Below are 25170 nucleotides of genomic sequence, written 5' to 3'. Positions count from 1 at the left end.
GTGGCGCAGCTGACCTACTTTAAAAAAAATGGTACTGAAACTTTTCGCTGTCTCTGGGTTTGTTACTTCACCCAAGGACATAATGTCCTTGGTTCACCATGGTGACCAGAGTTTGTAATAGTCTCAAAAGTATACAATTGATTGTAATAGCCAAATTTGATCAAACATACTATACATACGCTAAGGAAAAGCTGACCAAAACAAATTTCGTCTGGTTTAATGTTGTCACTATAAACTTCAATAAAGATCATGATGACACAAAGGACTTCCCCAAATACGTTTATTGTTACGTTATGCCCACACAACTTTTCTGGAGTACATGCAACATAGATGTTATATGGTCATATATAAGTGAGGAAATAGGTTTAAAAACTATAAAACCTCTTACGTGTCATACCATGTATACACAATACAAATAATAATTTACATCTTTCTACCACCATGTTGTTTTACTCTCAAAAATAGATGTTAAATATCTGCACTATATGTTTATATGACATGATCTTCCCATGGCTTACTTTATAGGACACCATTTTGTAACAGTTTGTCAAACTATTAAGCAGATAACAATAATGGCTTTTACACTTAAGACATATTTGGAATGTATATACACAGAACTCACATACACAGAACTCACATACACAGAATGTACATCTGAGCAGATACTACTAGTACACTGATGTTGTACATGATTGTGACATGGTAACATTTTTCCTGGTCTGTTGCCATGTAGAAATCCATACATTGAATTTTTGATTGAGACTAACATCTTTTTGTCCGACCTTTTCACATACTTATATAAAGCTGAGGGACATGTGCGTGCTTGAATACTTCACCCCATTCCTTCGTACCTACCAAATGACACAAAATGGTTAAAAAGTCGCTCCCACAGCATGACAGATAGCTCAATATATGCAAATAAGCACACAACCCAAATGTAACATTTTCACAATCTTCTAAGCAGACTCAAACCCACGTCCTAGAACTCAACCAAGCGAAGTTCTAGGATGTGGGTTTGACTGCATAGGAGAATGCACTTTCACTGTTATCACTGTTATCAATTAATGTGTGCCAATGCTTGCTGTTCACTGGGTCAAAGTAGTCAGTCTGCTTCAAATACAGTAACAAAAAAATATATACCACCACTTCAAGTAGACATTGCTGCACTAGATGAATATCATCTAGTTTTCATTTAAACCAAAACACAAACTCTTACAGCACATTTCTGAATAAAAAATGACATCATTCAAACACCAAAATAAGATTCAGACCATAAATAATTGTTAGATAAGATCAATGAAAAAAAATACTAATTGGAAGAAATTTAATTTGGAAAAGAACATTAGGCTTGCTTGCAATTTCACCGTGTAGATACACTAAAGGAAACAAGATGCAGGTAGACCAAAAACACCCAGGAAATAAAATATACATAAATGTACTTTGATTTCTCACGTTGAAGGATGAGAATATTTTGGATTAAAGCTGATATTACATTTCATACTCTAAAGTTAAAAGCCAAAATTGTCCACAAATATTTGTAGACTTGGGACAAGGTATTTTTGAGCAAATAATGTAATCCAGAACTATTGCAATGGGGAAAATACAAATATAGAAGGCAATGTTGTCCCTGCTATATTGATCCTACCACAAAACAACATGACAGTTTTAGAATGCTCTGTTGCTGCAATCATTTTGTTTGCTCTGTTGGTACAATTACATGTACTCTTTTGCTAAGGGCACTTAAACAAGACATATTATTCTCCTCTTGTTGTTGGCATAGTTGTGGTCAAAAGTAAGGAAAACCAGCACATACAGTACCGTAACGATATTTAGACATGATCAAGCTTTGCATCAAGGGTCTAGTTCCTGACAGCTAGTTGAAGATGACACCAGGAGTGGATGTGGGGGGGAGGGTCCGGAGTAGTCAAAGTCGGGGCCCCATGTGACGTTTCCATAGCGACGCTGTAGTTCTGTCTGAAGTTGCTCGGCATGTTCTTTGTCACGGGTCTCCACCACACACTTCACCTGGGGAAAAAAAACCTCAGTTATCAGTTAGGGATATACAAGTAAGAAAGGATTGGGGGTTGGGAGGACAGTTTTGAATGGAAATAGTATCTAAGCTTGATATTTTTAATAAGGAATAACCTTCAAGTTGATGATTTCATCAAATTGTTCTAGCTCCAGTGACTATACTATGTTCCTACCCTAACCTCTGCTAACTAGAATTGTGGTATCATAAGGCTGTTGTGCAGTGCTACCCTCTGAAATGCTTCAATGAGCAACAGCCCTGTCTAGACCACTTTCCTGTGTTTCCCAGTTGAGCTAAGCCACTTGATTAGTTAGGATCATTGACAGCTTATAATAATTCTTCTTAATTTATCAGTTCAATTATATCTATACATGTAATAGCTATGTAAGGCATTTTGGCTTTCATCTTGCACCATTTTTTTCTGGAAAAAAATGCTAATCTGGCCACTAGCTGATAACATGTATAAATCATTTGACTCAAATAGAAACACTGCCTGGCTGCCTATGGAGGAGGATAAATGAAGCACTGATTGGCTGTCTACATTTCCTGACCCTAAAAGTTGCAATGATTGGTTATCTGGATCACCTGGCACTAAGGGCTGCAATGATTGGCTGACTGGATCACCTGACTGAAAAGATCCCTGATTGGTCAATAGATGTTCTGTGGGTGATGACTAGTCTTACAAATGTATGTGCTGCTGAATTTCCAAAAGGCTGATGAGCTGCCAAATCTGCTGACTACCTCTGGTGGCACACAACACACATCCTGGGAAAGAGAGTACCCATACCCATCATTCTGCAGTACTGTTGTTTATCGAAAGGTGGCGCTGTGGGGTCCCCAGTCCACACGTTGGTATTTATCCATCAGTGCTGTCCTCAGTTCCTCTGCATGATCAAAGTCTCGCGTCTCCACAATGCACTTGACCTAAACAAATCATTGTTTATAGCACGGTTAGTCCATGGCAGCCATCAACCAAAGTGTTTGGGTCCTGATGGAAGAAACGTTGGATCCAGGAGATGCTAACTTTCTCTTAATACTTAAGATAGAATAACTTTATTAGACCATGCAATAATTTGTATTACAGTCAAACCTGTCTATAGTGAAGACAGAATTCATGAGTCAATGGGAAAAATAATCTAAGGGACCACAAAAACGTAGGCATAATGGCCATAGGAAATCTTCCCTTTAACTTACATTGAAATGAATCAATTTGCAGCAAGTACTAAAGAATAATTCTATTTTTATAACACCGTGAGTTCCTGGTAAGAAATTAAACGTCAAGTGTTTTGAATTTATCATTAGATTTCTCTTACAATACATCATGTAACACAGAGGTTAAAAAAAGATGACAATCAGTGATACTGAACATGGTATGAAGACAGTGTCTTATTTCTATAGACCAATAGAGGTCAAGTACTTTTTGTTTTAGAAGGAAGATATATAGAAGTTTTGAGGTGAAAAACAAGAAAAGACCAGTAAAGAGAGTGCATGTTTGAAACCCCCTAGATCAAGAAAACACCATGACCAGAACCTTTGGAATTCACGATTTTTGTCAGAAATTTTATTGCTGATTTCCTTAGACACCAGTACACTGTAGATAGCACCAAGAAATGGTGGTATACAAAGCATATATTTTCTTAAGTTTGCACTTTTAGTACCTATTTCTTACTGCTTCAACCTATAAAACTTATTTCCTTACGATATTTGCCATAGTTGATTTCATTCTTGTGCAGTAGTTTATATTCTATAGTGACATCATCTAATATATTCTATCATTGATAGACACACAAGCTTTGGAATGTTGTGTTCTTCTTGATGTCACAGTTGCATCATTACGATATACTAACTGTAAATCCTTGCATCCCCACATCTTCTACAGCCATGGCAGAAGTATCAGCAGTAGGAAGGCATACGCCATGAGGAATATATACATTAGAGTACGTGGAGTTATCTTACTTTTTTGATATCTTATTTGATTTGTTTGGCTGTATAAAAAGATATGCAGCCATGGGGGGCTACCCAACTAGCCGGAGGCTATTATAAAGGGCTAGCCATTATGTCCAATGCCTTTGGATTGGACAGATGGAGTTAACTTAATTTTCTTTAAAGCCAACAGACATCTTTCGCCACACAGCCAGTTTAAGAGGGATGACTGCAGTGCAAAAAATTTCGGTTGGCTTGAAGGATTTATAATATCCACAGCCCGAGATTATACCGGAGGTCCCTTCAGGGATGTGGGTCACATTTCATTTCATATCCACAGAACCATATCCGATTGCCTAGCTTGGCAGTTCTTGAAGCTTAGGATTTTTTGGTGATTTTCTTATCGAACGTTCCTCTGAAAAAGACGTCCCCTGAGGCCTGCAGGTCCTGCAACAGCGGCCCAGGAGACGACACGTGCTGTATGAGCATCTCGGCCATCGTGTTCTGGCCCCAGATGACGTGGCTGTACTTCTCCTCCAGGGCACGCTTCAGTTCCATCGCGTGGTCCCAATCACGCGTCTCCACCACCACCTTGGCCTGAGGCAAGCAAGGTGCATGATGGGGAGGGCCAGGTGCATGGTGGGAAGGACAACGGGATGGACCAACCATGACAGACAAACCAATGACGGAAGGGGCCGATTGCATGATGGGATATCCCGATTGCATGGTGGGAAAGGTATGATACATCAAGCCAACAGCAAGCATATGGTGAAAATAGGATATGAACCATTTGTATTTGTGATTAAAGTAAATTAAAAGCAGAAAGTAAAGTGGTTGCATACATACATGTAGAACAGGGTTTAAAGGTATGGAGGAATGGAAAAAAGAATCACCTGTTAGTATGGCAGCGCTAAATGAAAGAAACAATGATAGACATGCACACAAATATGGCTATCTTTTGTTTATAGATTATCTCCTATCTGCTTAAGTTTCAGCAAAAGTCAGCAGAGAGAAAGATATGTGTGCTATCATCTATTCATTGACATTGTCTTACATGAAGTTGAACAGTAACTTCAAATTAACAATCAGAGACAAAAGAATTCAAGAAGGACAGAAGAATAAGGCGCACAATTATTAGTTTTAATTCTGTAGATACAGGAGTGAGGTTACTTTAGTTGGAGGCCCCAGGATTTGTGTCTACCATATTTGCTTACCAAAGATAGACTGAAATCTTAAAGAATGGCTATAACTTGAAAATGTTATCTAATGATTCAAAAATGGTATGATTCTTCACAGATAAAATGACAAAATTCTTATTTTTACAGTCACAGAAAAATACAATGTGCCTGTCTACTTAATGTCAACAATAACAACAAGGTTTGATGGATAAGTACCTGTCTTCTCAACAATAACAACAACAACAACAACAACTGCTAGAACAACAAAAAGTCCACAATAATTGATCCCCAATATATGCAGGGACACACTTATATATATATATATTACACAATCCTGTTCATGGCTAGAATTGTAACTTGTACAAGCCCCCAATCACCTGACTGAATTATGACCTTTTTCAGTACAACTTTTACCATTAATAATGGACGGACATTTCTATGGAAAAGCTGGTTTCTAGTCAGAAACCTGTACTAGCCCACAAATGGCTGACTGAATTTTGACCTTATCAGTATCACATCTCTGTTTCCCCCCCTACGGCCCCATAAGGCTATGTGGGCCCCAGAAAACGTTCTGGTACTGAGCTTCGAGAGCTCTACGCAGCTCGTCAGCATGTTCATGACCTCGTGTCTCCACAATACACTTGGTCTGGACGGGTCACAGCAGGGGATGATGGAAAGGGATAGCAGTGCGACACAGAAGACAGGGATAGCAGAACATAGACAGAAACACGGGAGAGAGAGAAAACAAAAAGAGTGAACTCAGGGAAATCAAAAATGACAAAAAGAACAACTTTTATCCATTGATAATAAAAGTGCCAAGCTATTAACCCCTAGCATGTTGTGTTGCCATTTCTAAGACATAGCTTGCATCCATGTATTGCCACATATGAATATTGACTTTGAGTCTGCATATATTGAACTGAACTTGCATTTGGAGAGGGAGGGATTTGGAGGGAGGCAGTCATCTTTATTGCAGTGGACAGGACAATTGAATCCCTTATCTCTATAAATCATCTGTATCATGTACTATACTCATGACACAAAATGAACAAATCTCACCTGTACACTGAAGATGTCGGATGTGAGCCACGCCCGCTCATGGAAGATGTCTTTAAGGCTGTAAAGGAAAGAAATGTCTGTCAACATCTTATTGTTTTCTTCGGGAGTGTAACTTTCAATCAGTACTTTTATTCTGTACATTTATCATTGTGAAAGAGGAAAGTAAATGTTAGCTACAGTGACAGAACATTTAGTGGCTTCTTCCACAAATTCAAGCAAATTTCTACAAATAGAGAAAGCAAAGTATGCTTCAGCTACTAGTATGTAGAAGAATTCGTGAATTAGATTATGCTTACCTGACTCCTAACTTTGCGATGAGCTTGCACAGCTCGGCAATTCCACCCGGTCTGTCGCTAACGGTTACGACAAATCTACAGAGCCTTCCGTCCGCTGCCAGCCCCCTCTCGATACAGCGCCCCAGAACTGTGGTGTCGATGTTGCCTCCACACAGTGGAATCACCACCCTGGTTACAAAAACAAACAAAAAATTGATATCCATTGATTAAGCCTTTTCAAGCGAACAAAAATTTGCTTCCCCGATATTTGATTAATTACGATATACTCGTTACTGTTGAAGTCAAAGTAAATACATGTATACTGTGGGTCATAGAAAATACTGCATCTGAGGAATCCAATGACATATAAAAAGGAAAAGCATGATGCAAGCCTTGAAAATCTTTGTTCCAGAATAGGGACATTCCTCAGAATGAAACTTTAAAACATTGTGATTTTAATCGGCAAATAAGTATGGAACAATGTATCATCTGACTCTGATTTTGTAGGATTAAATGATGCATCCAAGTGACTACATATCAGCTACAAAAGATCAATAGCATCGAACAGCTGTATCTATAATAGCATGCTGACCTTTTGCCCTTGAGTTCGGGCAGCAGTCCTGCCAGCACGGCGGCCAGCCCCGTGGCTCCCGCGCCCTCCACCACGGCCTTCTCCATCTCCACCAGCCTTAGGATTGCCAGGGCAATAAACTCCTCCCTGGGGAGGGAAACAACAGTTGATCTGCTTTAGCATAAAAATTATATTCAACTGATTTTATCTAAAAATCTTTCGGGTGGTCCCTTCAGTTAACTGAGTAATTGATTTCCAAGGGGGACCTTACAAAATCATAACAAATCAGTATATAAAACAATCATAACAAATCAGGATAAAAAGGATATAAAACTGACACAAAACTTAATACATTTGTATTACCATGGAGATTGAAAATTTCAGGGTATATTTTTGTATGCTGAGGGAAACTTTCTTGTTAATTTTCTTTGTTTTTCTTGAAAATCCTGATAATAATTTCCACAACCTTCATTCTTACTAATTCTTGTTGGTCTGTCCCTATACCAATTGATGTCTGTACTGGTTATAGCTTGTTGGATTACCTTTAATTGCAATCCATCCTAGCAGAGTTACTAGTACAATGTTCTATACTCATGTTACTTGCATACCCCTTTTGAAGATCACCCTTACTCTGGCCCTCCTATTCCTTTCCTATAGTATAATTGAGAACAAATTCCAGGCTTCAAACTCAGAGCATGTGAACCCATAAGGTCAAAAACATGAACCCCACAAGGTCATGAAACATGGATGTCTGAAAGTCAACAACATGGCAGCCGGAGTATGGCTTACCCAACTGTGACCATTTGGTCGATGTAGTTTCTGGCTGTGGCAAAAGCGTTCACCCCAACTGTGGGGACAGCAAGACCTGAAAAACACAAGAACAGAGCACCATGATGTAAAATACAGCTTCACTTTTCACAAGGTCGACTACAATAACAGTTGTCATAATATTTCTACTTCCCCCTCCTTTTTTGGCAATCCCTGACATAAGTAGAATGGGATAGGCACGAAAATAATTACGTGTGTACTTTGAATTGTAAAATTTTGAAAAAGATTTAAAATCCTGCAATACGTTTGTATACCAAATTCAACATATCTTGATGTCATCAGTTTGCATGCATGATTTGTCTTTTCATGTACATACTTGTATCCCATATCTTTTTAGTTTAAAAGTACAGATCAGTATTCAAGTCATCTCCATGTATTTCTGTCCTCACCATCAGCCAGCGTGGACTGTGCTCCTACAGTGACGACCTTGCCAGCCTTCATAGACTCTGTGAAGCCAGCACATCTCTCGGACTCAACTCCCTAAATTAAAGTAAAAAATAGTTATACTGACACATCGGGTGCATGTCAGAAGCAGAAGAAATCTCCTATGTGGGGTAACATCTACTAAGTTAAACATAATTCTGCCAGGTCATATACATGTATATCTGCAACCCTTAAGAGACCTCCAATACAACGTCCCCCAGTATAATGCTTAATGATTCAGAACAATGTCCTTCCTCCATTCCCTAAATTTTTTTCATGTTTGTTTACACTAAACTACCGGTATCAGGTTTTGACTTTTTCCAACCCTCGTCAGCAATGTATGATTGTGAAGAAAATGGTATACCCGCCAACCCCTTGACGAAAGAATTTCCTTTATACAGTAATAATGCAACCCTCAATAGGAATGCACCAAGAGTAGATCTAGAAGAGTTCAACTTGTTATTTATACATATAGTTGTATTGAAACAAGTGTACTTACAATAACTTTAACACTGGGGTATAGACTCTTGATAGCGAGGGCTGATCCAGCAATCAGACCCCCTCCCCCGATGGGGATGACCACCGCGTCGATGTCAGACACCTGTTCCACGATCTCCAGCCCCATGGTCCCCTGGCCCGCAAGGATGTGGGGGTGGTCGTAGCTGGAGGGACACAAAAATGTCATGAGGTTTCACTATAAGGCCACAGCAAGTAAATTTTATGGATGACATCCTCCGCAGACTCCAAAATTAATTAGATAGGGCGAAAAAAAAACAAGGCGGGCAAAAAAAAACAAGATTCCTATATTTTCAAATCTTGAGATCATAAATCTTGTTAAACAAGAATTGAGGCGACGAAATATGATATCATAACCAACAGGTCTTTTATTCCTGTATTCAACCAATGAGGTTCCGTACATAACATAAAACCTCCTTGATTCAACAGTAAACATGTCATTGTAGATGTGTATACATGTACATCTCAATAGACTAACTACAACAAATGCAGAAAAAAGCTTGTTGTACCATCATCTGAAGCAACTACACTGGGTATTCATATGCCATGGAACACCTTGTGTATACAGCTCAATTAACTAGACCCCCCCCCCCCCCATTATTCATATAATGTCCTTGCTAGAACAAATGCAGAAAACAGCTTGTTATTATACCATCATGGGCAGGAACCACACTGGGTGTTCATATGCAACGAAACACCTTAGACTGTCAACGTTTACGACCGTCGATGATATTTGCCCATTTTTTACATGTTGACCACCGTCGGAGGGCAATGAAATTTCTTGTTTTTTATTTCGAAATCAGGCGAAAATTAATGAGCGCGCTGATGTCATCCATAAAAATTACTTGCTGTGGCCTAAGTTATGATAGAAGAGAAGCCACAGAAAAGCTGCTGCTGCCCAGTCTCCACCTACACAGGGCTTTATATGCCTGGCCTGCAGCAGTGAGTGTGCAGATCAAGGATTGGGCTACACAGCCACTGGAGAGCCTGCAGAGGTGGACAACCTTCCCAGTGATCTTCGGAAGCGAAGAAGCAGTCATCATCATCATCATGAGGCTTAAGTACATGTATTTTGGTGTCACCAAGTACAGTAAGGGCATCATCACTTGATACGATAGCTTTAAACAACTTCAGCCAGATGTGCAAAGGTTGGGTGTGACAGATTGTTCAGTGTTATACAAAACGTATGTATAACCAGCTGCTGCCGCATCTCGTGCCTGCAAAGCTGGTGTGTTACACTGAAGGGCAGTTAAACAGATACAGATGTTATCCAGTCCTTTCCACTGGTAGGAAATTTTGAAAAGTTGAGATATTTCAGTCTTCTTACATGATCTCTTTTTAACACAGTTTTAATGCTGAGGAGGAATAAAATTACAAAGTAAACTTTTGCTATAGTTAAGGAAAAATGGAATGACAGCATAACTGATATACAGTATCTACACCACATGCATATAGATGGCTTTAACTGTACTCGCATGAATTTTATACTGCTGAAGCTTCTATAAACATGGAAAAAATTCAAGCTTCCTTACCCATTGATGTAAACCATTCCTGTGTCCTTTCCAATTTTCAGAGCATGAGACCTGGACTGTAGAACAAAAACACGCAAAATATGTTTTTGAGGAAAGCAGACATACGGTAGGTCGTGAGTTCGATCGCCGGCCGGGTCATACCAAAGACTTTAAAAATGGTACATACTGCTTTCTCTGCTTAGCACTCAGCAGTTCGGATAGAGTATGGAAGTTAAACACACACCACTACCAGTGGACTAGCCCCCTGCTGTAGTGATTGCACAAAGTTGTGTGGCCCAAGGGCTACTGAAACGGAGATGGGCGTCGCCCTATGCGCCATCGCTGCGGGAAGCAACTTTGACTTTTATCAGCAAAGGGAGGTTAGCAAACTGCCTTAGTGCTTCATACTAGCATATTTGCATTACACCATTTCAAATCACAATGTCAGAATTATAATTATAGTATAATGTGGAACTAACCACTCCGATATCTGCGCCCTTCACGATAACGTTCCCGCCGTACTGTCGACACAGGTTGACCTTCATCAAAGGTGCGATGATGGGCATCACTACAGTAACGGGGATGCCAAGTTGGTTGCCATGGTAAGACAAGGCTAGGGCGTGGTTTCCCGCAGACGCTGCTACAACACCTATCTTTTGCTGTTCCTTTGTAAGAGCCATGAGCGTGTACCGTGCCCCTCTTTCTTTGAAACTGAAAAACGACAAATTGTGTTGTTAAAACATCATTCTTGACAATCATAAACGTGTTGTGCTAGAGTGTTTCAGATCCGCATTATCCACAAGTCATATAATGATGGAAATGTAGGACTGGTTCCAAGTCTTTGACAAAAATACTGTGAGGACAAAAACACTTTTCTGAGTGAAGTTTTTGTAATAGACCTGAGAGAAAGTCATTTTCTGGAGAAAAGTTTCTTTCTGTAAGAAGGATCTTTTCCATATTTCCTATAGTCTTGCCAACTATTCAATTGCTTGATAAATGACGTGAACAGCCACACCTACCTTCCTGTCTGTTGTAGGAACTCCTTTTTGAAGTGTAGGTCGATTCCTGTTAGTGCTGAGAGCTGTACTGATTTCTGTAACCATGGGAACAACAGAAGTGAGTTAAAAGCAGATATTTTACCTCACTATTGAAGATCAGTTTCTATTTTCTATTGATCAAAACCCCTTCTGAATCACATGGTCACAGGTTCCAATCCTGGTCTACCTATTGGTGTTTTGAATCCTAGTTTGCAATATCTACCTTTTTTTTATATACATAGGCAAATAGGCATCTTACTGTTGGGGTAAGCTGGACAATCCAAGGATAAGCAAACAAAAATGTTTTTCAAAACATGACGCATATTTGTGTGAGACCTGGCAGGTTAATGACCTGGTTAATGAACCCTTTGATAGGTTGGTGAACCCTTTGATAGGTCAAAGTCTATTTTGTATTCCAAACATGGTCATTTTTAGGTCAATGAACTCTTTGATAGCCTAGAAACTTGATTGAGAGAATGAGGGAAGATGAAATAGAGCACCCCATCCCCCACGTCTCCATCTATCATCTCCAATTCTTCCAGTGTTGTCTTGAATGATTATATTCTAATGATTCACAGATAGCTTCCATGATGATTGACAGGAAATGTACATATAGTCATTATGTACTTACAGTGCACGGCGTTCTCTCAATGCCATTTCTGATTTTGTACGCGGCTGCGCTGACATCCTGGAACTTAACGACGATGGGATTTTCCGGGTCGCACATTGGGTCAAACAATTCCTCCTCAGCAGAGATGCTGCTACTCTTCTCCAGGTGACCGTTCACCTGCACATCTTCAGACGGGGATGTGGCTTCTTCCGCCGGCATCTTCTGATTCTGTCAATAGGCAGGTCAAAGGTTAATGGTTATGCCATCTGACATGGGGAGTGTGTAAATGTTAGTGCATTTTTTTCTTCTTTCGGCATCACATTTACAGTTTGTGCCAATGTCTTGTTGTCTGGTATTCTGCATTTCTGTCAATTATTCTTGGAGAATTCATTATCTGTCCACAGTCCTTTCTTAAGGAACAAGAAAATGTTTAACTAAATGCTGTAATGGTGACGACCATATGTAGATGAACTACACAAAGCATCTGACAGTTAATTCCTACTGAACTGACAAATAATAACAATGCTTCACCATCACAACAAAACAACCTTTATGTCACATGATTGGTGGCACTCAGGGTAAGTCCAAAAATGTTTTTTATATCATTTTTCATACCAGGAGAGTGATAAATATTTTATCATCACTGCTACAGTATTGTGATTTCAAGGCCATTGCCCCAGAGAGGACAACAGACCACTGACAGATTTATGAATAATGACACACAACAGAAGACAGGTCATGTTATTATTGTTGCTATCTGTCACATACCCACATTGATGCATAATCCTAGTAAAAAATAGTATTGAAACAAAGTAGTGACTTGACATATCTGTGCATCTTGATTTGGGCCCTTTTACTGAGAGTACATAAGAAAACGTTGTTCTCTGGTGTTACGTGACATATTTCTCATACTAATGCTCGTGTGCATTGTGGGCCTTGTGGTTTGGGTGGCCGGGATCTAGAAGTCCTAGTTTTTGATGCCTAACAGATCTGGGGAAAGGCACTCAACACGAAAATCCCTCACTAGACCATCATGTACCTAGCAACTAGTCGCATGAGTTAGGGAAGTCCTCTTGGATGGGACGTAAATGCCTGAGGTTTTAAGGTCCCAAAATCTAATCTTTTTTCCAATCTCACGTTCATGTAAGCAACTTCATGAGGTTAAATCTGATGTTTGCATCAATAAGACAAATCAAAGACTTTGAATACTACTTCTAAGGCTTTGGAGGGTAGCTACAAAAACTTAAGTTTGACAAATCACGTTAGGTGATTGTGATCCTCAAGTATACAAAAACCGTAGCTTGATACAATATATCTTTGTATTTAGCAACATCATATATGTAAACAATTTATACAAAGATAACACCCCCCTCCCCCATTTTAATCACATTTCATTTGTAGATTGCCTGTTAGATGGCAAGAAAAGTTAGCAAGAACCAGAGCCTACGTGCAGGGTAAACAGGTTTCCAAGGTGAAGACACTTAGAGGGATAATCATATATAATTAAATCCTTTCAAATATGAACTACCACGCCACGCCATAATTAGTGATCCCATTTTTCAAGACGTCAACAAACTCAACTCCCGGGTTTTACAGGGATCTTGTTGGTCCTAAGCCTCTGAAAGTGGCCTATAGTGATCCTTACCTCTCTAATCTTCTCTTCTTGTGAAATCTGGAGAATCTGCGGAGTTCAGAAAGTTTTAAATCGTCAGGAAACTCCGGCTGCTCACGTTGTTGTTTTGGAAATCTCTCCGGTCCCAAGGTGAAAACTGGGGGCTCGGCTTCTCTGACGCAATAGGATTGCCGGTATCGCGACTCTGATTGGTCGAAATTAACCTAGCTTCTCTTCTATTGGTCAATAGGGACAACGCCTTCGATTCTGACTCATAAGGAGGTCAGCACCTTCGTCACAGGAATGTCGGTAGAAAAACAAGCTATCAATTTGTGTCTTTTCTTATATATACCCATAAAAATTACAATTCACACAACGTAGCTATAATTTTGACATTGATTTAGTTCAAAAAGAAAACATCATACCTATCTGAGGAGAACAAAATTAGAAATAACGGTATTAAAAGTGGTTTGGTATACGACAACACTGGTATCATTCCTCCCAGTACGTCGCTTGCACCAGAAAATCCAGTTCGAGTCGGTTCCAACAATCAGCTGATGTTTGACGTCACAGATGACATGAATACCGTTCGCGGGAAATAACTGGGATGTGCGCGGTGGTGATTGTGCAAGATCTAACCGCGAACTGCCAGAGGAGAGAACCGTTCTTGGAAGACCGACAAATCTTTTATCCTGACCTTTTAGCTGTTGACAGTTTAGTTGTCACCGCAAAATAGAGTCATACAGGCACGGGTCAAATGTGTTCCTCGTTTTACCATTAAATCCCCATTGCAGGTTAGAATGCATTGCTGGGCCCCAGAAGTTATTGGGCTTAGTTTAATTGCCGACTCACGCTGCATGGATAGATTTGATCACAAGATCTCAGAAGCTCTCGTCAGCTCTTGGCGTCACAAGTAGTGGACGTGATCGTAGTGGCAAGCACTACACTTTCATAACTGATTAATACAAGACGATTTAGTTGGTTGAAGTCGGATTTGATTTTTTTTTTAAAAGAGGCCTCGGAACGCTAATCAACTAGAAGAAAGCCATTGGCTGATAACCTTGACACTTTTGACATCCAACAACATACGTCATACCCGCATACTTAGCCATCAAACCATGGGTCACTGGGTAATTCTGTAAACAAGTCCGACTGAAAACGTTAGATAGACTCTGATTGTCTTCGTTTTTGAAACTAACCAATGTGTAGTGTACGATTTTGAATAATGAACATTTGTTGGACACTTCTATCAGCCACAAGAATCAGTTCCATAACGGGTTTCATGAAGACTAAAAGGTTGACGAGAAAGAAAACATGTTCGCGTGACCGGGTCAGAGCAACGCTGTCTCATGTGACCAACATAAACCTAATAAAGGTTCGTGGTACGCTCTGAATACTGCAAAGTACTTATATAGAACCACAAAAATTTGAGACATGTAATCAACATGAAAGCAGATTGCGTGGTAGTCCCAGGTAGCCAAGATGATTGAGAAAGTTTAAAAAGACTGAAACCTCCCAGACGTTGAATTCCATTCATTTACAAATAGAATTTGTCAGGTGTACATATGCATATCCTGTAAATTGTCACATTCCGAAGGGCTATTAAACACATCCAACGTTCAATTCAATTTTGTAAAAGCAAGGAGGCGTTGAATAGATGTAACGCTGTTTCTTTGCGTTTGTTTATCAATAGATGCAATTTTTCTTTTCCTCTTTCACATGCGGTCCTGATGTAGAGTGAGTTGATAGAGTCTTGAGCGCCTGTAAGACAGGTAGCCGTAATTAAGACTGGATGTATAAATTGATTTGGAGTCAGAAGAGCTTTGGTAACAACTTTGGGCGGAGGCTGACAGAAAAACTTGACGTTACCCTCATTTGGACAAGCCATTCGTCATCGTCATCATAATCTGGACCAATCAGCATCAAGGTTGCTAAGACGATAGGGTGAATCATGCACACGACTCAAAAGCTTACACAGTAGCGGCAAATATTACTTTCATCGCTAGGGGACCTCACTGACACGTGTGGAAGATAACTGACATGCATTTGCTTAACGTTACTTCGGACCTTAAGGGGGCACCCCCTAGTTTATTTTGGGTCTCAGTTCGAGTTTGCACACCCTCAAGTCTAGCGACCGTCTCTTCCAGGAAATACTTCTGAGCCAAAACAACTGTGAATGGGAATGAAGGATATCCCTCTAGCTAAAAAAAACAGTTTCGGTTTCTTCAACCTCTGTAATTTTAGTAAATATAAAAGGGAAAAAGTTCTTTTCAGTAAAAAAAATGAGGCGCAAAATTTGGCATTTTCCCGCGGAACTAAAGACATCACAAAATTTTTTGACACGAAAATGACTGTAAGTGTCAGAAAGAGAAAACTCCAAGGTATAATCAAGCCCATTATAACGAAAATCCTACCACTGAGATTTTCACAATAACCCGACGCGCGAGGTAATGCAACACGGCCAAAAGAACGCAACAAAGGTCAATCTTGGTGAAAGGGACAGTTTACCTTCAACGCGTATGGATATCCGGAAGTAAGGCTCGGGTCGAAACGCAATTTCCACCCAAAACACACCAAATCATACGCTTTTTAGCCATGTTAGTATTTAATGTCAGTTCGAAGCACATTTTGAGAAATGTGAACTCAAACCCAGACCCTCGAAACCCTTTCGTCCCTTTTTTGCCGCGGACTACTGTGTGTATGTGACATTGAAATTCAAGTAGAAAATAACATCAACTTAATGTGGTTAAATTATTAGTGCTAATTTTACAATAGTGTGATGCACTAAGAAACTTAAGGTAAAAAGGAATAATATTCTACTGTAAGACTGGGCTAGGTTACTATCACCCTTTACAATCATACGTTTGCATAAACATAAAAGCTGCACACTTTTCACATCAAATAAGGCATTCAGAACATTTGAGTTAAGTGAGACTCACCTGTGGAGGGGTTGGCGATCTTCTAATGGGTGGAAGTGGGGAGGTGACTTTCATTTGAGAACCTTTCAAGGTAAAAAAAATTATCACGATGATCAGGTCAACATTTAAAAAATGACATTATGCAACAATTAAACAGCAGTAATTTCAATTTCAAAATTTGCCTCGGCAGACGTATTCTTCCTGCCAATCCTGGACATAGTGGACGACTTACTGGGATCCGGTACGGTTCTTTCCATTATTCTGTTTCGAGGTGTTTCTTTGTCAGCACTTGTTGGCTGCCCCTTCATATTATCTGACTATTTGCTCGTCAAGTTGATCTGTCTTTGAGAAATGTTCCTTCTATACCGACGTCTGTGAGGGTTTGACCACTGTGTTCTACAGTATTTCCCCTTTATCTGGTGTTAGTATTGTTGTGTCTAAACAGTGGTAACTATGCTTAAGCAACCCTCCCATTCTCATAGCAACAGTATTGGGTGCCAAGTAGCAGGGCCTCCCACTCTCAGCCCACGGGGAGAAGGTATTAAATGTGACATGGCCATATGGGTTAACACAGACAATGTATGCTAGGAGAGGTAACTTTTGTCCAAGCTTTGTATGATCAAACTTATTCCAATGATAGACCAAGAAGTTTTGTTTCACAGATATTTGATGTATACAATAAAGACACTTTTAATCTGTCGTCATCATCTTGTCGTGCGAGTGTCACGGATGGACAAGATAGCCACCGTGTGGGTTGGCTAACTTGGCTATACAAAAATGATTACAAAGTAGAAAGCCCGACAAATCGCATAAAAACACGTCAAAAACCAGCCGAAACCCCTCCTCTGCTTGGAGAGTAATTCTTTTACACTTATGAACCGATAGTGGACAGTTAGAAAGCGCCCCTAAACGGCTAAAAGTATTACTGCAGTATCGTGAGTGTGAATACGCTCTGCTAGTACACAGTTAGAAAGCGCCCCCATATGGTTCAAAATATCATTGCAGCTACGGGATAATCAGGATGCTGACATTTTTGCACACATAGCTAAACGTCACCGCCATTAGGTGGATATCAACTGTTTCAGAAGAATTGAACATGTACAAGTTTTGAGTCCATGGTATAAAAAGCTTGCTTTCGTGACGTATTCTGGCTTCCTTATTGTCATACTATACTCCTTTCAAGATTTATATTGTATTCCAACAGTCCTATATTTGCCCCAAGTTATTCTCCCTCGACAATGTACTTTAACTTCTCTTAAACAAGTCACACAAGAAAGAGTCAAGAGTCATTTTGCTGAAGTTTGGAATGCAACATTTATTGTGCATTAATGGCTATACGTTGTAAACTTGTCTGCTGTGTTGTGTCAAGTAACATAAGGTACTGTATCTTCCCATATACTGTGTTTCACCAAGCTTTGCAATCAGAAATACAGAGGCACATTGTTGTCCACCTTTTCTTATTCCAGTAGCTCCCTCCAGAATATAGAAATGTGTCCTGCCACCCCTACTAACATCATGGAATGTTCCAGGCATTACCAATCATCCCTCTAACTCTGGAACAGCTCATCCAACTCGGGGGGTGAGCAGCATTGGAGGTTCACAGTCGAGACATGGACGTTTCCTACTCATTAGTTAGTTGTCTTATTTTATGCTATCACCTACGGTAAAGAAAAAACTGCAAATACATTGTAAAGTACAGTACGGTATAACATTGTCAATAGAATGCATCTTACAGTAGATACAAGCAGATGTATTGATTAAGTAACTGTTCTAGCAGATTCAGCATCCGAGGGTACCGGAGCAATTGAGTGAGGAGGGTTGTTTCCCAAGCGAGGGGTGAAAGGTGAAAGGTTGGGGGTCGTCTGGTTACTATGGATAAGCGATTACGCAGTATACAGAGGCACTTCAAAAACAATTGCTCTAAAATTACTCAAAGCAGAGTTAGCCATCCCTAGTTTCCCATCCCATAACACAATCCACACCTTTTGCTTGCAGTATCAATTCTTATCAACATACCAATGCATCATTGTCTATATACAAGCCATAACATTTTCAAGATCATCACACATCTTTTAAAACTCTGTCCTTCGTGTTACACCTTTCTTTATACAAAAATATTGCACTCTTTTCGATACATCTTCAGAAAATAAAATAAAATAAAAAGACTGGTCCAAACCGTAACAGACCAGTTTAACAAGTGAGAGTTCCCATTCTTCAATTTCTCCCCCCAACTTTCGGAAGCCCATTGTTTGTTTCACCTTCAGCATAATGGGTCTCTCAGCATGAACCCCAAAGGTGGAGGGGGTGGCTATATTGCAAAACCTTTCAGTAACAGGCAAAGTACATCACATCATATATGCCACTATAACCGATCCTGTGTTTACAACACATGGCCATTTGCTGAACTGATCGTAGTACATGTACAATTGTTCCTGTTACGGTTTTGCCGTCGTTTTATGCTTTGTGCGGGTATGACCCCCTCCTTCTAAGGGATTACACTGAGAGGTGCAAGAGGCATAAATCTAGGCACAAGGCATTTGCATAAAGCACTGCATAGCTACTCGATGTCCTTTGGCTACAAAACAGCTGGTAAAAACGCATGGTACAAAATAACCTCACAGCCCATGAACACAAAATAACAACAGTCGGCACACACAAGCACAACACAGCTGATACACAGGGGTGGCACTTTCAGGCCTACAAAGCACGAAGACAACAGAAAATAAAGGGGAACGTAATAATAATAATTGATTAGTTCCTACAGTTAATTGGAATAATTTAGACTTTTCAGTGCAGACAACACTTTCCAAGACATTTTACATAAACGTTCACTGCCTCTAAAGTCGACCCATTTAGGGTCTCAGTAGAGGACAGCTCGAACCACAAGTCCATTTCATCGGAAATACTTCTTCCTCTCTTGCATAAAATTGTTCCAAGTAAGGGGCTCTAAAATTACAAAATTCTGCATTGAAAATAGGGCAGAATCATACAGATCTCCTTTCAATCACAATGTGCACTTGTCTATGATACATACCCCCTGTTCTAGAAACCATTTTATACAGGGATATATATAAATATATATTAAGAATATCTAAATAATTTTCACACTTTTAGCTTATTTACATCCTTTCTGTACAACCACTCTAGTCAGAAACTTGTGCAACTCTTTCCAAATTAAAATTTACACAAACAATCGAGGATGGCAGGTCAGAGCGGAACCATATGTTTGGGTTGGTTGTGTGCAGAACGCAACGTTTTCAGTTTTGGAATGGACGTAAAGTGGTCGGGCTTGAACTACGATGAAGCGGACGTGGGTTTGAAGACGTGGAAGACATCAGCAGGTATTGTCAGAGGCATCATTAGCAAGGTTAGGCTACGACGGTGCGTCACGCGAAGTCCACCATCCGGACATATAAACGTGTTTCTAACCGAAACAATTCATGTCAAATTTTTCTTAGCTTTACCAACATTAAAATAAATTTCCTATGTCAAAAAAAGTCTGTGAAACATCTCGGAAGAAGATGATAGCAGAAGTTAAAAAGTTTCTTTCAGATGATGACTTGGCGTGAGACACTCGTAGGATATACGTATATTGAAATAGATATATATATAGCAGCGTTAGCAGAATCTCTCAAATGTTTCAGTTGAACCCTCGGTGTCAAGAACTTGATACAAGGTGCCATCGACTTCACAGATAGCACGCTCGCAACATTAGCACCAAGGTCTTCATGGAACAACAACTTTGTCAAACAAGAACTAGTAAAGTTTCCATATCATGCCACAAATGACACATTCTAACAGTTCCCTGTCCTAGAAAAGACTTAGGATTGAAACAGGAATTAACTTTGGCAAAGTCAAACATTTTAGACAAGGCCCCTTACTTTTTTTAAATGTTTCGGACGACTGTTCAATGAAGACCTGGCGACAGTAAAATAGGTTAGTAACATTTTCCTATAAATTGATCACAGTATTAAAAAAAAAGTTTATCAACTACATTTATAGAGGCTATATCTTCATAGAATTCAAAGCATAAAATTTCTAAAAGCTTCCGTGTGCATTTTTTTTCTCGTCTCCAGAAGCAAATACATGGCCAACAGGCCCAGTAGATATTCACACTACACAATATTGATAGTTCACACTTTAGAGTTATTGCTGCAATTTCGTTTGGCTTCTCTTCTCTTCATAAATACTCTTCCTTGTGCTGATTAACTCCCCTGGAGGGATAGAAAGTGCAACACCCAACAACGTCAACATACAAGTTTGTCTCCACTCAGCTCCGTCGTTTTGCTTAGTAGTCATCTTATATAAGTCACAGAAAAATAGATTTGAGCCACGTTACATCTCAAATTCTTAACTAACTGGCAATAATTGTCACAGTGGAGAAAGAAGCTGACGTGGCTGTCTTTAAGTTCTGTAAGGTGCTACTTATAGGTTGCTGTGTCTTAGAGGAAGCGGAAAACAGGCCCTCAAAGCAGTGTCTGCAGAATGCCTGGTGAGGCTAGGATCCTTCAAACTGGCAAGTTTTCCTCTCTTCAAATGTCTGTTAAGCATAAGACGTAAACCCGAAGAAGTAATTTAGCCATGTGGTCATTAGTTATCTATAACTGTTTTCCAATCTTCACTGTCAGTTGTTTACTCTTCACTTTCTTGGTTTTAATCAGGTTGATTGCTTTAGGCGTACACACTGTTTTAGGCGTACACAAATGCCCTTATTCTAACCAATCAGAATTTCAAATTGAAGGCAAATTTTTGACAGAAGACGGAACATTTTGTGGGGATGACTACAGGCAGTGGCACCTTCACAATAACCAAATACGGCTCTAGCTGGCAGACATTTTCTGTAATCTGCAACAATCTGCTCCATGTTTTTTTTACAAATGTTCCTGCTAATTCTCTACCTCAAAAATTAAAGTTCAGTGATGAAACTTTAATGTGGTTTAAACGTCCATCTTAAACACTAAAGCTCTCACTAAAACTTATTCGATATCTCTTTTTCCTGTATCAAGAAAATTCTGTGAGTCTAATAAATCCTTCAATCTACTCTTCAACACTGTGAAACAATTCTAACTGCTGAAACACCTTCCAACCAGAGTCCTTATCAAAATGTACATTCTGGCTGAGATGATTTCACTGTGACTAATTCAGTCAAACCCAACCTCTTACTTTTTGAACTTCAGATACTAAAGAGCTACATCCGGTTCAATTCCAAGAAACAAAAATGTTAGTTAGAGTTAATATTTGTTCATTTTAGATGTTGAAATACATCTAGTTTCTTTGCAAATCTGTTGTATAATCCTATTCTATACTAGATAACGACTCCACTTCTTAGCACTTAATCAAGCTTATCATCTGCCCTGCCATAAAACCATCTTTTGACTTCTAAAAAATCGCTCAACTTTGTCCAACTAATGTCGGAGACAGACACCTTATCATAGTAATTAACTAGACTTATTTTGATACTGATTGTTATCATGTATTAGTATTCTGCTGTGTTCGCTTGTGTTAAAGGCATCTACATGGTAGGAGCAGCTTAGTTATAACTTTGGGTTGGCACAACTCCATTCCCAAAATCTTTCTTCTTTCCCTACTTTTTTAAGTTCTACGTTCTATGTCCAAAGCCGAAGTAATCTAACTGTAATGTCTACTAACACCTTGCAGTGGGGCATACTGCATGGTGAGCTTCTTACTATCTCTCCTGCCTTATCTAAATGTATAAATCCTTAGAACAGCTACAAACATTTTCATCAGCACTTTTGGAAAACATGCACAGTCGGTATTAAAAGAGTCTTGTCTTTTTGAGGTTTCTGTATCAGAAAGGAGCATTCTTTGTTTTCGTGGTTGTTGCTGTTAAAGATCCTGCTCCTCTGCAGACACTGCTTAGATGGGCTAACCTGCGTATCATATTGTTTACTCAGAAAACCTTCGTCGTCCCCTATTTTGTACAAAGCTGTGCTGTCACAATCCGGCCACGACAGCCCCAAGGAACTACTTTCCTTTGGCAGCGGGACACAGAGGGTCATGCGGCAGCCTCCTTGGTGGGGCTGGTCTGTGTGCTGCTGTTGGTGGTTGTATCCATGGGCTCTGCGGGCATCATTGGGAAGAAGCGCTCTGCAACGAAGAAGAGTGGACGGGGACTGTAAGAACACAGATGCAGTGTAAGTACAGTCCAATACCACCTCCAGTCCTGACAGGAATTACAACAATACTGGTCTAACACAAGGAATACGAGTATATCAATCTACATGTGATTAACGGTCAATCACTTTAACTTATCGGCTCAAAGAGACATAACTTTATACAGCAGTATTTCTGAGGGAAAGTCATTCAGCACTAAGGACAGGAACCTCTTGGTGATTACAGGGTATTCCCAATAAGACATAGATGAAGCAAGTTCTTCATCAAACTCATTTGCTAAGAGGAACTTACTTTATAGGGTAATATTTTCAATGGAAGGTATTTCAGCACTAAGGCCAAGGACATTTTAATAATAAAAGGTAATTCCAAACAAAACATAGATACAACTTCTACATTAAACTGTTACAAAGCCAAATGTTCTATTGTTCTAACTTCATTCTAATAGTAAGTTCTTGTAACTGTGCAGGGCAAAGTATTGTAAAGATATACAAGGCAGTTGTTTGTATGAAGTGCAAATATACATGTGGTGTGCATTCATCTATTTTGATGGCATCAAAGTTTCGCTAAGCTCTGTAATACAAATATTTCAATTCCATCATTCACTATAATAACTAAAAGTAAGACTCAAATTGTATGTGGTATATTTGGGGAGAGAAATGAAGGAAAAGGTGATTTACAAATTGTTAAATTCAATGGCCAACTGTTCTGCCTTAGCTACTGAAGAACTGATGTGAAACTCACCTTCATTTAGCATGCCTTCCTCAGGGTTCATAGGTTGTACCATTCCTGTAACACACAAGTAACAATGACATAGGTTAATTCTTTTGTATCTATATGTACTTGTTTGTTTGCATGTATAGGTGTAGAACACCTTACGAAAGTCGCAGTAGCTTTGTTATGTCAACAAAGATTGCTATAATGAGTACCAAATTGGGATTTCAGTACACAAAATATACTGTAATAATACTGCAATGTTGGATAATTCTCCAAGTATATTCTATAATTCTGCAGTTCAATATTGCTCTGAAGGCTCAAATTCATTCTCACAATTTTGCAAGACTTGCATTTGTACATTTCACCACAATACTACAAGAAAATAATGTTGCACAATAGATCCTGCATTTTTTTGTTTAAGAAACAAGAAATAATATAGAAACGATTCAGAAATGATACATTCTTAAGCAGTAATCCTAAATGTTTGATTCCAGAAGCAACGTTGAGCATTATTTCTGGCACAAACTTCACTGTGAACATTTGTTCTTATTGGCAGCAAGTTTGAATGTTTCATACCAAAAGAAAAGTTTCCAGTTATTCTTAGTAGTACAATGCCAGACTTTCCTCCAATATACAAAGGTATACATGGATCAAATTTTCAACAAACACTGTCGCCTTCTTCGGGATCAAAGGTTGTTGACAATTTGATCTGTGTATACTTTTGTGTTGGAGGAAAGTTAAACATTGTACTATGATAACTACCAACACAGATGAGCTTCCGTTGTTCTTAGTATCTACTCTACTGCGGAATGTTTACCTTACCCGCCATCATGTTGTAGTCTGCATTCTCCTCCAGTGAGATCAACGGGGCGGTCCAGCGCGGGATGGGCGTGGATCTGGGCGTGGTCCGTGGCGTTGTCATGGGCGACGCCAGCACACTGGGGCTGAGGGCAGTCATACTGACGGGGCTGATGTTGGGGTATGTCAGCAACTGATGGAACAGCAGGATACTGATGAACAAGGGGGTAGGATGACAGAATAGAAGAGCCGGAGAGTAGGGGCAAGATTGCAATGAAAGCAGTGAATAAAGGCAGATTTAATGCAGCAATGTGTGAAAAGCATTTTGCTACACAACTATAGAAGCTGAAACACAGATTCCTTTCCTTAATTGCACCTTACAGGAAATGGTCAAGGATTCATATATGTTTCTCACATGGAACAACTTAATTTCCATAAGACAATGCTAAACTTTTTTCCAACTCTAAGGTATTCACGGATCAAATTTTGGAAGAAAGTTTAGGATTGTATAATGATTACTACCAACACAGATGAGCTTCCATGATAACTCAATTTCCAGCATTTGAATGGGCTAAAAATTGCATCTTCTATAAAACAGTGACATCAATATCCCTGACCCACTTCCAAAGAATGATCATGACAGCAGCAACAAGGTGGAAATACAAGTAGATTTCTGAAAAAGCACACAACGTCACAACAGAGATCTTGCACCTGTGATCACACATGTGCGCATGACCGCACACCTGTGGACAGGTGTGTTCTCACCTGGTGCTGTGCCTGCGGGTGGATGAAGCCTGTCTCCGGCCGGCCCAGTGCAGCGAAGGGACTGGTCATGATGGCACGGTTGCCAGGTGGGGTGGTGGGGCAGGTGGAGCCCGGTGCACTGGCTGCACCTGGAACACATGTCAGGAAAGATTACGACACATTACCGGACCGGGTACAGAATAAGACATGTCAGGAACAATTACAACAGAGTACCGGTACAGAATAAAACATGTCAGCGACGATTACGACACAGTACCGGTACAGAATA

General features: G+C 39.7%; 2 protein-coding genes across 18 annotated transcripts in view; both read right to left on the bottom strand.

Moving 5' to 3' along the window:
• Positions 1–263: 263 nt before the first annotated feature.
• On the bottom strand, positions 264–13739 carry LOC136444403 (L-threonine ammonia-lyase-like). 4 transcript variants are annotated; one of them, XM_066441941.1, is made up of 12 exons: positions 13606–13738; positions 11982–12188; positions 11333–11406; positions 10793–11024; positions 10335–10390; positions 8786–8948; positions 8253–8343; positions 7825–7900; positions 7057–7182; positions 6486–6653; positions 6190–6247; positions 264–2025 (listed from the first exon to the last, which is right to left on the bottom strand). In XM_066441941.1, the coding sequence occupies exons 2-12, from the start codon at positions 12177–12179 to the stop codon at positions 1852–1854; spliced, it is 1416 nt and encodes a 471-aa protein (XP_066298038.1). In that variant the 5' UTR covers positions 12180–12188; positions 13606–13738; the 3' UTR covers positions 264–1851. The 4 variants fall into 4 exon arrangements, with proteins under 4 accessions (XP_066298038.1, XP_066298039.1, XP_066298037.1 ...); XM_066441942.1 differs by lacking the exon at positions 264–2025 and adding an exon at positions 2836–2953; XM_066441940.1 differs by lacking the exon at positions 264–2025 and adding an exon at positions 3569–4549 and having other exon boundaries at positions 13606–13739.
• Positions 13740–17779: 4040 nt separating this feature from the next.
• LOC136444978 (nuclear factor 1 A-type-like) overlaps positions 17780–25170 on the bottom strand; it is a 54882-nt gene continuing 47491 nt past the window's right edge. For 11 of the 14 annotated variants that reach the window (XM_066442795.1, XM_066442793.1, XM_066442797.1 and 8 more), the window contains 4 exons: positions 24903–25030; positions 24162–24330; positions 23367–23411; positions 17780–22598 (listed from right to left, as the gene is read on the bottom strand). In XM_066442795.1, coding sequence (XP_066298892.1) covers positions 22507–22598; positions 23367–23411; positions 24162–24330; positions 24903–25030 — 434 coding nt within the window. In that variant the 3' untranslated portion in view covers positions 17780–22506. Of the gene's footprint in view, positions 22625–23366; positions 23412–24156; positions 24331–24902; positions 25031–25170 lie in introns of all 14 variants that reach the window. The other 3 variants (XM_066442800.1, XM_066442794.1, XM_066442799.1) reach the window with 3 other exon arrangements.

The sequence above is a fragment of the Branchiostoma lanceolatum genome, chromosome 11 (assembly GCF_035083965.1).
Source record: "Branchiostoma lanceolatum isolate klBraLanc5 chromosome 11, klBraLanc5.hap2, whole genome shotgun sequence".
Taxonomy (NCBI): domain Eukaryota; kingdom Metazoa; phylum Chordata; class Leptocardii; order Amphioxiformes; family Branchiostomatidae; genus Branchiostoma; species Branchiostoma lanceolatum.
This window is presented reverse-complemented; position numbering and strand designations above follow the sequence as displayed.